The sequence below is a fragment of the Pezoporus flaviventris genome, unplaced genomic scaffold (assembly GCF_033815535.1).
Source record: "Pezoporus flaviventris isolate CSIRO_AGI_PZ_B2104156 unplaced genomic scaffold, CSIRO_AGI_Pfla_v1 ptg000047l, whole genome shotgun sequence".
Lineage (NCBI taxonomy): Eukaryota > Metazoa > Chordata > Aves > Psittaciformes > Psittacidae > Pezoporus > Pezoporus flaviventris.
In genome coordinates this window covers 6,635,579-6,649,714 of record NW_026892595.1, presented here as the reverse complement: position 1 = coordinate 6,649,714, position 14,136 = coordinate 6,635,579, and the positions used below count along the sequence as shown (strand labels likewise).

Here is a 14,136-nt window from a genome sequence, read left to right as displayed (position 1 = left end):
ATGTGGTGGCACGAATGGACCATTTTATCATTCCAAGGACAAATGCAGAAGGAACCAAAACCACTTTTTAACCTTTTTCCATACAGAAAAATAGTCACTACCTAATGAGTCTAACAGGCAGTCAGACACTTATTCCATAAGATAAAGACATCTGACATTGGCTAAACAGTGAGTCAGAAAGAATTTCCTATCATTCCATGTTTCCTTCCAACCATCGGTATAGGAAGATAGTAATACTGTATTCCTATTGCTGCAAGCTATTTCAGAAATCTCTCGGTGAAACAGACCACATACAGAGGCCTCGGATTCCCACGTTCACCTCAACACAAGCTTATAAAGAGCTGCAGAGGCTCAAGGCAGCTTCGAGCAAGAACTGCATAGACTGAACGCATCGAGCAGTCAAAAGGCTGCACTGACAATCACGCCATCCTTCGAAGAGTGCACACACTCCGCTGTTAATAGTTACTTTTAACAGACACGTGCAGGTCAAAAACCCTAGACACTCAAATTCCGACACTGACTCACTCCTTACGATCCCATCCCTGGAACTCCTCTGCTTCCCGCGGAAGGTAAGTCTCTTCCTCGCCTCTCCCGCCGCCGGACCGGGCGCCGAGGGGATGCCCGCCCTCCCGGGGCAGCTGCCCGAAACTTTTCCGAGCCTAGTGCTGCCCCTTCCCGGGCACCCGTGCGGGAAGCCACGGACGGCACAAGGCAGCTCCAAGCGGGGCACTGGCACAAAGCTCCCGCCTTCGCAGACAGGGAAGGGTCAGGGTGGTCCGGCGGCGGACGCTGCCCGGGCAGGACAGGACAGGGCCCCGGGGGTACAAAGGCCTTGCTGACCCCCACCAGCACGGGAGGCCCCATGCCGCCGTCCCGCCGCCACAGGAAGCCGCAGGCTGGGCCCGACACCATCCCGCCCGCCCGCAACGCTGACCCGGGACTAGCACACCTTCCCGGCGCCGGGGCGGGCACAGCGGGAGGCGAGACTCCCCATCATCCTCCCGGGACGGGCGCCGAGGTACCCGCGCCCCGCGGCGGCGGCGGCTCCTCCCGAGTGCTGCCAGCGGCTCCCCGCGCGAGGAGAGTGGGAGAGCGGGCGACAGGAAGCCGCGCTCGCCATCCTCTTCTCCGCACCACCCGCCGGAGCCCGCTCAGATACCAGCGTCCCGGGCCGCGAAGGCAGCGCTCAGCCCGCTACCGACCAGCTCCAGCCCCCGCCCCGTCCTCCCACTACCTCGGCCATGTCCGCGGCGCGGCCGGTTCCTGGCAGGGGGACGCTCCGGCCCCGGCCCGCCTAGTTGACTGGCGCCCCGGGAGCGGGCTGGGCTGGGCTGGGCTGGGCGCAGCACGGCACGGCGGGAAGGCCGGCCTCACTTCTCTCTCCCCCTCCGGCTGCTCACCACCGCCTATTCTCTTCGCTGCTGAGGGGGAGCCCGGCGCAGCGGGGGAGGGGAAGGTCCGCGCTCAGCCGTGCTTTCCCCGCCCCGGAAACACATTCCTCCCCGCTGCCGTCAAGTCCTGTCGGGGGAGGCGCTCTCCGCCGTGGCTGCAGTGGGGCAGGGTGGACGGGCAGGGGTCTCCCGGCCTGAGGCGGATCCCGCTTCCAGCTTGTCCCCCAGATCTTTCTGTGGCGGCTGCCAGCGCCTTATTTGGTGGGGTTTATTAGCACCCGTCTGCCCGCCTCCCGCTCCGCAGTCCCTGGGACAGGCCGTGAGGATGTGGCTGCCTCGCGGCTGGCGGCGCTTCCGTCGGCGCTGCGGCGTCTTAAGGCTGCTGGAGCCCAGAGCTTCTTTATTAGGGCTGCAATTTCTTCCCCTGCTGCTGCCGCTGCCTCGTTTCTCCCGGCTCGCCCTGTCGGTGCCCGCGGACGCGCATGGGAGCAGAGGGGTGGCTAGGAAAGGGGGGACTGCTCGTGCCTCTTGCTGGCAGCTGCTTCCAAACGCTGTGAAGGCAGTAAGCGATGGATGAGCTGGGAGTGACGCAGATGGCACTGTCCAAGCTAAGATACGGAACTCCCGAAGTCCCTTGGCCAGAGCCTGTTGCTGTTTGGCACATGCCTTTAGCGTTTTTAAGTACTCCTGAAAGTAGGTTCTTGGAGGATCTACTGATAAATAAAATACAATTAAAATAAAATAGGCTTGCAACTTTCTTGGAGATACGAGGTGATGGAAAACACAAGCTATGGACTCCCAGGTCACCTTTCTGAAAGCTGGTGTCAGTTCTAGTTCTGTGATGAAATGAGTGGTGCTGCAAATTGGTCATTTTACTGCTTTTCTGCATTCTTGTTTGTAGCTGCACTTAAGAAATTAATGCTGTTTCTGCCTTACTAGAGCCTGTGATTCAAGCCCGTGTTCCATTTGGGCAGTGCAGCTGTTCAGGATGTAGTCTATTAACATAGCTGCATTAGCAGAAGCTTTTAATGCTGGTACAACTGTCACTGTAAAACTGTTTTAGTGGTGTTGGAAAATGAGATTGAAATGATAGGCTGCTGCTCCAAGCAGCTTCATCAAAAGCAAGCACTGATTAAATGAAGTGGAAGAGAAGTAACGTTGACAATCAGAGATAAGGAATCCAGAGACCACGTTTCTACAAGTAAATTAGTATATGATCTTAACTCTGCCAGAACAGAGAAAGAAGCTGCCATAAACCCAAAGTTTTAAAATGCTAAAAAAGCATGCCATACAAAATAAAAGCAAATGCTGGTTGGATAGTGATCTGCCAAAAAAAGTAAGAAATTTTAAGTACTGGGGGAGAAAAATGACTTTTAGCCAATGTATTCTTCTCTGCTTCCTTGTTGCTGGGAAAAAAATCCACATTTTTGTCAGAATATGCAAACATGCAGAAGTCCACTATAATGTATGGTAAACAAGCGGTGGCAAAAATGTCCCTCAGATTGATGGGGCTACAAGGAGTAAATAAAACTGCTTAACAAACTGGTGTTTAACAAACTGGTGTTTCAAGCATTTGCCAGTGCTCAGCTTAGACATTCATGTGTCAGATTGACAGTGGCTGGCTGTGGTGTTCAGTAGGAAATCGGCAGGAAAAAGTCTCCCAAAAGGCTGAAAAAAAAATCACTGAATTATTTGTCTGCTTTCTGGACTCCTTTGGAGAGCACAAGTGTGTATGAATGCCATTTATTATTTTCCAACACTTCTGTAGTACTAAAAATGTCAGAAAAAAGTGTTGGAGGTGTCTGAGCCAGCAGACACAATTGCAGATGATGTCATAGAATCATAGAATAGTTAGGGTTGGAAAGGACCTTAAGATCATCTAGTTCCAATCCCCCTGCATGGGCAGGGACACTTCACGCTAAACCATGTCACCCAAGGCTATGCCCAACCTGGCCTTGAACACTGCCTGGGATGGAGCATTCAAAACTTCCCTGGGCAACCCATTCCAGTGCCTCACCATCCTTACAGTAAAGAACTTCCTTCTGGTATCCAATCTAAACTTCCCCTGTCTAAGTTTTAACCCGTTACCCCTTGTCCTGTCACTACAGTCCCTAATGAAGAGTCCCTCCCCAGCATCCCTATAGGCCAGCCTTCGGATACTGGAAGGCTGCTATGAGATCTCCACGCAGTCTTCTCTTCTCCAGGCTGAACAGCCCCAGCTTTCTCAGCCTGTCTTCATGCGGGAGGTGCTCCAGTCCCCTGATCATCCTCGTGGCCCTTCTCTGGATTTGTTCCAACAGTTCCATGTCCTTTTTATGTTGAGGACACCAGAACTACACGCAATACTCCAAGTGAGGTCTCACGAGAGCAGAACAGAGGGGCAGGATCACCTCCTTCAACCTGCTGGTCACGCTCCTTTTGATGCAGCCCAGGATACGGTTGGCTTTCTGGGCAGCGAGCGCACACTGAAGCCAGCTCATGTTCATTTTCTCATCGATCAACATCCCCAAGTCCTTCTCTGCAGGGCTGCTCTGAATCTCTTCTTTGCCCAACCTGTAGCTGTGCCTGGGATTGCTCCGACCCAGGTGTAGGACCTTGCACTTCGCATGGTTAAATTTCATGAGGCTGGCATCAGCCCACCTCAAAAGCATGTCAGGGTCCCTCTGGATGGCATTCCTTCCCTCCAGCATAACAACTGAACCACACAGCTTGGTGTCATTGGCAAACTTGCTGAGTGCATGCTCAATCCCACTGTAAAAAAAAAAAGGAAAAAAGGAGCATCAGAAATCCACATCCTTACATCTTATAGAAAGTAGGTGAAAAAATGTTGACGCTGGAGACAGTAGTGTGCATGGTATATATTCACGTGGTGTATAGACTGATTTTTTCGATAGTGCTGGATTTGCTGCTGTGTTCATTATTGCTTTTTACTGTGATTTTGAGAGATTGGGGTTCTTTGTTACGGGTTTTGATACAAGCTTTCAACTCTCCCTTCTCTAAATACTTGCATGTGTGAAACCCTTATAAAATTTGGAAAATATCAGAATTGTAATACTTCAGTTAGTTTAGCTTAGTTTTGTTTAATTGGCTTAATTACATTAAATTAGCACACCATTTTCCCTCAGGTTATAATTAGAAAATAATAAGGACTCTTATTTGGTAGTGATGCCTTTTGTTTTATGTGTAACATTTATTTGTTTTCTGTGGCCAATGTAAAAAGTGTAATCCTGAGCTGTACAATGTACCGTCACAGGACAGCCAGCTAAGTGATGTCTGCAGATAGAAGAAATAGTAAAATACTTTGGTTTATGATTATTTGTGTATCACATTATTGAAAAATTCACACAAGTAATCAGAAAAATAAGTATTTAATATTTTAGCTATTGCTTTTCAAAGTATTTGCAGTATATTTTGCAAATTATATTACTTAGTAGGTACAGCTGAGATGATTACATGGAATTACATTTTATACCTACTAAGGTTTTGTTTTAAAAGCTCATTGAAGAATATTTTTTCATTCTATCTAGTTATCTTTTACTCTAAGCCATGGGCAAAAGAGGCCCCTACTATCATAGCAAAAAAGTGGTTGGTGGAGCACCAGTGGTGTGTAGGTATGTAGTAATCTGAGAGTCGTTGGCTTATTGTCACTGAGTCATTTTATACATATAAATATATATTATTAGCATGACCAGACTGTGCTGTGGAGAAATCAGTCTGTAAATACAGCTTGACTTATGGATGTCAGTTTTATTATAACTTTTACAGAAGCACCCAGGAATCCCAAACCAGGTTTTGGTGTGTCCAGCATTGCAGAATACTTTATTTCTCTTTCTTGCCCTCTTCTTTTCTTTCTCTGCCTCTTCAAAATGTTCCTACCCTGCTTGAGTTCTTTTTTCTTTCCAAACTAAAGAAAACCAAGAAAACCTCATAAACCTGAGGTGAAAGACCGTAGTCTAAATACAAAAGACAGATAAAAAGTCTCCTTATCTTTTTATCAGAAAGCCAAAGTAATTTTCCCAAGGATAGCAATGCAGCTGGAAACAGAAGTCAGGTCTCCTGGGAGCACACCAGGCTGCAGTCTCCTGGGCTGTGCCAACTTTGGGAGCACAGAGTTCTCCTGGCCACTTCTCAGAGCAGAGCAGCAGCAGCTGCTGCTTCTCTTTTATTCCAGCACCAGCTGTGCAGTCACTGAGGAACACAGTGAATGTTGAGGCCTCGCTGGCAGCTTGTCAGCATCTGGCCGTGCCTTCCAGTATAGAGGACGAAGGAGATGTTAAACATGGACACAAAATTAATACAGAAAGTATTAGAAGATAGGGTCACTCAGTACAGGAAGTGATGGTGCTAAACGGTTGTGATAATTGCTTTTGATAACAGGCTCTATTTGTCTGCTCACAATGAGGAACACTTCTCGAGGCAGGCAGTGAGCAAACCTGGCAGCTTGTCAGTAATGTACAATGTGCCATTTATATGGAGTGGTAGGTTTACCACATTTATATGAAGTGAGGTTCTCATGTCCCACACGAGGGCTGGAGTGGAGTGAGTCACAGATATGTCCAGCTGGAACGTTGCAGTAGATTGTAGCCTGCAGGCAAAGGTTTGCTCTGCAAGATTGTCCACCTGTAAGACACCAAATGACTTGCTGGACTTGCCTTCTGTTCACAGTAGCAACATTCAGCACTTAACCTGCAATCATTAAGCTTAGATCTCTGCTTTGTTCAATCAACAGTCCCATATCTACCATGAGCCTAAAAAGGTCAGAGTCCACCAGGCCCTTCCTTCGGCTCACAGGTGTCTAAAAAGCAGCTTGTCCCCGTTTGCTGTCAGGCAAGGAGAAGGACATGGGTCTTCTGGTGGGACCGGCCCATGCCATCCATTGCACAGGAACAGAGCAGGCTGTTAGGGTAGCAGACTAACAGGCAGCTTTTGTTACAGCTGTGCTGTGCCCTGTGCTCCTTTAGTCTTCCTCTGACTCTTTTTCTGCCCTCTCCTCTTTTTGTGCATTTGTTTGGATAAGCTAAGTTGTTGCTGTTACAGTCCCATGTTTTCCCTGCTGCTGTTGGCATACACATTCCTTCCTGTTTATCACCTCGTTGTATTTCTTCCAAAGCTGTTTTGTGGTACTCCTATGTCATTGTGAAGATCATTTGTTTCACAGAAACTTTAAGATATTCTGACTCTCAGTAAGCAAGGCAAGAATCCTTTTTCATCTTTGGGCATGAAGCACAGGTTCCTCCTATGTTCCAAAGTAAGTAAATGAGCAGGAGTTAAGTGAGGAGAATAATGTCTTTGAGCTTTATGTTCACAGGAAACGCTTATGATCACAGTAACACAGGGCACAGAACTTCTGCATCAGCTACTTATGCTGCTTGAACTAAAGCACGTTTTCTAGAAACCTTGATTTTAAAACTTCAGGCTTGAAGTTACTTTAGTGTTTGATTACCCAAGAAAAGATGCCTATGGGAGATTAGAAATACCCCCAAAGGATGATAATTCTGAATGTACAATGACTTTATGAGATTCAGCAGTTAGTTAATTCTTACCATGTGCTGCCTTATTCTATGAGGCTCTGAGATCATATGCCTACATATTCCATTCACTCCTTCTCAGGGGATTCCCACTACTTAGACTAGCAGCTCATGCTCATTTGGGAAAAATGAATTCCACAGCCTCCAAAAGAACTGGGGGAGAGGGTTGTGAGAGCTTTCCTTTGCAGACTTCTGCCTTAGTTTTGCCATAAGAGGCATGCTGCAACATTTTAGACTCAATGCAGTAGTTATTAGTGCATGAAATTATTGAAATTTGGAAAAAGGAGGGCTAAAAATGAGAGAGGCAGATTTTGATGTCATCTGCTGCAGAAAAAGTAGGAGAGGGGAGCAACCTCCTAGCAGTGAGAGTCTGTGTCATGAGAGCAGGAGTAAGGACAGATTTTATGTTCATTGGTATATAGGGGAAAGAGGAGCTATGAGGAAACGAGCATATTTTACACAGGACTAGAAGGCATGAAATGGGACTAATAAAGTCTGAGGGAAATAAATAGACGTAGTACCTCTGGAAAAGGAGATTTGTGTAAATAGAATCACTTCTGTGTAAGGCGATTGGCTGTTCTAATAAAAAACAATGGCAAAAAGGCAGAAAATAATATTTTTATAATACCATTTCTGTCTAGTAGAAAAGAGTCCTATATTGAGCTTGTTCGGAACTCCTCAATTTATCCTCCCCATTCCTACACACCTGGCCTTGCACTCATGATTTCGTTTGTTCAAATAAATGGTTTACTGACTCTTTTTTATTTTTATTTCCTAGACTTATATCTAAAATGCTTTTGATAGTCGTGATGTTTGGTTAAAGATGCCAGTGATTTGCAGCCAGATCTCTTGCTTGCAGACTCTCACTGAACCCCCTATATTGTTAACTTTCTAGCACAAGTATCATAAATTTTCTTATTCTTATGATGTTACAGCTGGATGTTAATAGCAGTTTTGATTGAGTATTGATTTATCCCAATGCTTTGTCATCTAAGCAGAGGCTAATACAAAGCAATTACAGCTTTCTGTTCTGCTGTTCACCCCTTTTATCTTCTTTCTTTACAACTCTGCCAGTGGTTGTGGTATTTTGCAACAGTAAACTGTATTACTCACATAACACATCAAGACAAGATTTTGGTTTCTCAGTCTGCGGGTGTAGATTCTTAAACGAAATACAGCATTAATTAAATCCTAGGTGTGAAACTACAGTAAGAAGTATTGTAGTTCACTAGTATCCTTGGCAGTAAGCTATTCTGGCCTCAGCTGACATTATAACTGCTACAAACACAAAGTTCCATTCTGATTTCATCTAGGTGTAATGAACCAGCAAGAAATTAAAATGAAAATACAGTTGACAGTGACCTAATATATAATGGAAAGATCCACAAGCAATTTTTAGAAAAGCTCAAAAAGAACGAGGTGGAACATAGCAAGGAGGTAAGTTTATTGGTCTAGTTTGTGTTAAAAAACTATTTTAAAGTTACTGTGAGGATAATGAACGTGTAAGCCATGCTGCATGTCCCATTGCTCAAGTGGTGGAAAGGCATTTGGCTTGCAGCCTTTTGTCTCACAGCTTACACAGGATCTGTGGTATTTTCTGTAACCACATATTTGAATATGTGGCATCACCTTTCTCCTGTAGCTGAGTTTTAGCCAAAATTAAATTGTCCTCAAACTGGTAAATGTGAATCTTAATTCTCTTTGCTTGGCTTGTACTTACATCACAGAAAAACTTGTTCTGTTTATCATTCATCTTGCATCTTACCCTGTCCTTCCTTTTCCACTTCCCCATTTTAACTTGCACCCTCCACCCCCCCCCCCACGATTTCCTCACCTGCTTTGAATAGTCCCCTTGTTCTGGTCCATGATGGGGACTCTGAGCTGTCCCTTTCACCAGTGGCACCTACGTCTTTATGCTTATGCATTCTACCTGCACTGGTGCGTACCTGATTTCCCTTCAGGAAAAATGGATTTCAAGAGCAGCTGAGTCACAAAATGACCTCTGAAGATGGACCTGCAGGTCTGCCCAGGTGCTGCCTTTCCAGATTGGAGTTTGCGTGCTATAGACAAAGCTTTGTCTATAGCAAAAATGTGAAATGCTAATAAGTTTCTATCAAATATATGTGAATATATGTAGTCCAGTCTCATAAAATAGCCTGATTTACTAGCTGGCCAAGGATACCTCTAATAGCTTAAAGGCCTTTTCCCCAAGGATAGGAGGTTGCAGGAATTATTTTACTTTCATTTTTTGAGTCACTTTTGGAAATGGCAGGTCCATTTTTGCTCTCCAAAGGAAAACATATAACTTTGGTAAGCTGATTTTCTTAGATGCCTTCAGCCTGATATGTAAATGTAGCAAAGCTGTACAATAGATAAAAGGGGATTATAAAATAAATTTGGCCTTGACTGAAGACAGTAATACTTACACATTGGTTTTGTAGGTTTACAGGGACGTTGCTGAGGTGGCATTAATAAATTTCCTAGTGCCTCAAAATAACATACTGCAGTGCTAACATTGTAAAAAGCTGTAAAACTAGAAGAAGATTCTATGCAATTTAAATAATTCTCTCAGCTGCCATAGCGCTAAGATAACATGTGAACTGTGTAATTTCATTGTCTAAGTAGATACAACACAAAAAGTTTAAAAGCCATGATTAATAGTAAATTTTAAACTAACTTTGAAACATCCCCATTTTCATAATTTTAACATCTTCTGACATTACTGGCATCACAGGTCTTTTAAAAAATACAGTATAGCCTTTTTTCCCCATACTCGTCCTTTTAAACTTTTCTTTCTGAAAGCATCGTAAAAGACTAACACTTTTTTTAAATTCAATCCCTTTCTTTTATGATTTTGCAGCTATCAAAGGAGAAATGTTTTACTGGTATAAATATTTATTCATGCACTATAAAGCTATTCTGCAAGGAGTCCTCAAGAGCAGATCCTTTGTACTCAGGCCACTGGACTGTAAACTTGGCAAAGACCTAGGAGCAGATCTTCATCTCTGCTGGCTTCCATAGTTACACTGGATCAATAGCTATTGACAGGTTGACAGAGAACATCAGCCAATGATGCATCCTACAAGCACACAGCACCAAACTTTCAGTGGGGTATATATCTCAGAGGCAGCTAATTAGTTTCCAGGCTGATACAGTAGTCCGTGGACTGAGTGATTCATGCTGCCTGAAGATAAGTGCCTGCAAAGTCTCTACATTGACTGTAATAATCAGTTTGTACTTGGTAGCTAACTTGTCAAAGTTAAGTGTGACGAACCCTCCCTACCTTTTATGTTTCATAATTCCGAACAGTGGGACTTTCCTGAGTGCTAGAAGAGATGTGTGTGTGCCCTATATAAGCAATTACAGGAAGTTGCATGCTGTCTACTAAGCAGATTAGAGACTGTTGGCCATGTCCTGAAGATTTGTAAACTTCTTACTCAGTTCTTAATCAGCAGTGCTTTCTGTGAAACATTTCCACTTAGTCACTGACTATTCAGCACGAATGATTGATCATAAACATTCCTGTAATATAAATCAGTCTTATCATGTTTAAACACAAATACAAGTTCTACCAGCCAGGATATTATACATACTGGGAGGGGGAGGGATACACACAGCTGGAAGCATTCCCTGTTTACTGAATCCATATTGCCGTAGTGCCTCTTTGCACAGATGGAAAATTGCTGTGCAGAAGGAACAGTTCACAGAGTTTCAAATTGTTTGGCCTTAAGAGCACATGATTTGCCTTTCATTTTATGCCTTGGTTTCAGTCCCCTGTTTGAGCTAAAAATAAAAAGACAGAAATGTTAAGTATGCTGGCATTTTATTTATTCCACTAATTTCATTGCCAGTTTATAGTAGAGAATGCCTTCCCACCAAATACTTGTTCCATATTTCAGAGACCTCTTTTGTGCCGCTGAGAGTTGTATTTTCTGACTGTGATAGCACCATAAAAGTACACTGAACTGGCTGAAGCTGACTCATGGTTGGGGCAGACGATGCTTACAGCTCAGCTGATTCTGGATAGCATCACAGGTTATTTAAGGCTTTCAAATGACTTGTTTATTCTCCCTTATTTAATATTTAATTTTATACCAGGCAGCCCTTGGGAATTTCTGTAACTATTTAATTTGTTCCCTCTTGTGGAGGTAAACCAAATACAAATGGTGCATTTTTTGCGTGTGGGATTTTTAAGTTTTTGTAGGGAAAGGACAGGACTGAAGTGAAAACAAAGTTGTCATGCTTGTTATATGGACATTTTCATTTCAGTGAGACTCTTAGGACCATGACTTGACTTCCAAGTGCAAACAGGAACTTGATTCACCTGTGGGAAAAGGTCCATGCTTGTGACACTTAACCTGCAAGAGAAGGTTTGTCCTTTGCTCTGATTCACTTGTTGCAGTAAAACCAGATAACACAGCACTGATAAATCCATATACTGAGCTTGTTGTACCACTTTACTCTCTTTTTCTTACTGGATTTACTACCATAAAAACACTGTGGTGTTTCTGGAAATATTTTTTTTCCTGGAATGCAGAAAAATGAGATAATTTAACAGACTTTTATTTGTTTTTTTTTCACTAGGTTTTTTTGTATTTTATCTTTTTGCAGAAATTACTGAATTGCCTGTTAAAAGAAATGCTCAGTTATGAGATAATTGCCTTTTTTCTGGCACTGAAAAATAGTTATTTGTTACAGTTTGAGTCTGCAGTACTCGTAAATTTGATTTAGTCTTTTAATCTCTAGAGGAGGAAGTATGATGGACAGACTGGTGCAAAGAAGCAAAATAGCTCTTAGGCAGCTATTTAGGCATAACTTATGTCTAAAAGGAAATCTCAGGATGGTTCTATTAAGTGATCTGCTATGTGACAGAGGAGGTCTCATCCACCACACAACAATATGCACTTAATTTCATGTAGGAGCCTACCAACTGGCTTCTCACAGCATGTGGTATTTAAAATGTAATATTCCAAGCTTATATCCAGTGATAGAGTGTACCCCCATTGGCACAGAACACTTTCCTTGCTGAGGATGGAATGTGAATTCCTGCATCTGACTCCTTAAATTTGACATGCCACACTGTCAGCACCTTTCTTTCCAGTACTGGAAAGACAAAATTTTCTGGTTTTACATTTCTTGGAGTGAGGTGGATTGATTATTATGTGAATGGAACCTAAATCTTAACCCTGACCTATATACATGCTTATAGAAGCATATATATGTATATATGTATGTATATCATTTATAAAGATCTGCTGCTGTCATCCTCTTCCAGGAAGCAACCAGCTTTTCTTCTGCATTAGATTTTTTTTTTTTTTTAAACTGCATCAGAGTAGTAACTGTCTTTATTATCTGGTTTTACTATTGATTCAGAACATTTAAATAGCTCATCTAAATGAAGTAGCTGTTTAATGATTACTTAAAACTTTATAGGTTAATCTTATGGGCTAAAGTCAGGACAAAATTTGTTGTCCTTTTAAGTTCTCTAGCAGTGTTGTTGCAACATTCTCCAAGAAGAGTGACAGGTCCTACATCAGCATTTAAGTTCCTGTGTTTCATAGCCCACTGGTGTTCTATAAATAAGTAAGATTTTTAATACTAGATTTTGGATAGATAATTGCTGTAACTGATTCTACTGTATGGTCCTTGGATGTCACTACTACTCATGATTTTTCTAGAGAAATCATGAAACTTAGTGAGCATGTGAGTTCATGAGAAACTGAAACTGTTCTACTGAGTGTTTGTATCCTTATGGCTTCCTTCCTTTTTAAATGAGCTATAGTAACATTTCAATATGATATCAACATATGTCACAGAACTAAACAGTTCTTCTCTTCTTCCATGGGGTGTTTGGGCAGTAGCACACAAACTGCTATTTTTATGGTTGATGCATCCTATTTCTGACAGCATGATGGGTGATGCTGTACTGCTGGCATAACACGGCACTCCTGTGCTTATGCCATTTTCCTCATGCTAGCCCCCTAGTTTGAGTTATCTCTGTGAGGAAGCGTCACTTGATGATTGCCAAAGCATTTTTTTTCACAACCCTTTTTCTACTCCTAGTGCCCTATGTCCCCACCCCAGGTCAGCCTCCACGCAAACCCTTGTCCCAGGCTGCTCAAGTACTTTGCCAGCTGCTCAGCTACTGTGGTCTTTTTGGCTACTGGTGCTGCTGACCATATCTCGTGTCTCCTTGATGTCTCCTTTCATGCTGCCCCGTCCCCTGTTCAGTCTCTGACTTTGGACAAGGCTTTCAGAGTGCTGGACAGAAGCATCTGGAACTAAAGCTGCTATCTGAGTAGATCTGAGGGCAGAGAAGGAAGAAAGGCATCCCTTGAAAAGCAAACCCAAAAAAAAGCTATTTAGTAATTCCTCTGTAAAATGTATTCCTCAGACAACCAAAACTATTCATGTCTCATCTCTTTCCGCATTTCTGGAAATCCACTGAAGGGTCCAAACAATGTGGGGCACACATGCACCTGTTTCTAGTGACAGGATGAAAAAACTTTCATGTTTCCATATTAAACTGGGCTGAAAAAAATGAGACAATGATGTAGAAGTATAATTTGGCCATACAAAGTAGAAATATTGCATATATACTACTTTTTAGCAGACTGCCACAAGCTTGAAATTATGATTCAGACACGCAAACTGGGTAACCAGAAAGAAAAACCTGGCCACCTGGTATCTGTGGACTGCTGTTGTTTCACCATCCTTTCAAAGTTATTTTCTTGAAAACACTTTTGCGGGCTGGCTGGCTTCTTTCCTGGAAAATAGCTTCTGAATAAATAATAGAGCTTGGTGGAAACTCCATGGAAACTGGGGGCTGTCAGTTCTGTTTCCAGCTGTTGTTCTCATCCACATCTCTATTGTAACTACTGGATCTATTAAAGTGGAAATACAGCAGTTTCCTCCCTGACAGACTTCCAAGTCTTTCCCTTCCTCTTTCTACTGTGCAGAAGATTTTGTTTAGGTCCTTTACAAGTCCGCAAACTTTACCCAGAAGGGTTGACTATCAGAAGTTACCAGTTTGGTTGTAATAGTTTGGTAAACCATTTAGTCTGGAGTTCTTTGGCCTCATAGACTGAATTAAATTCCGATAGTGAAAAGGGAAATTATTTGAAACAAAGCATGGTTTTGGTTTGCAAGATATCCTGAGCAGCTTTTTTTTGGAAATGTTTGGCTCATTTTTTATTCAGCTCCAAGATACAGAATTC

The 14,136-nt window shown here is 43.2% G+C and overlaps 1 protein-coding gene across 2 annotated transcripts in view; it reads right to left on the bottom strand.

Moving 5' to 3' along the window:
- Window positions 1-1,500, bottom strand: part of ITGB1 (integrin subunit beta 1) — a 47,394-nt gene extending 45,894 nt beyond the window's left edge. Inside the window, exon 1 of one of the 2 annotated variants that reach the window (XM_061468088.1) lies at window positions 1,235-1,500. In XM_061468088.1, coding sequence (XP_061324072.1) covers window positions 1,235-1,243 — 9 coding nt within the window. In that variant the 5' untranslated portion in view covers window positions 1,244-1,500. The remainder of the gene's footprint in view (window positions 1-1,234) is intronic. The other variant, XM_061468089.1, reaches the window with a different exon arrangement.
- Between the last annotated feature and the right edge of the window lie 12,636 nt (window positions 1,501-14,136).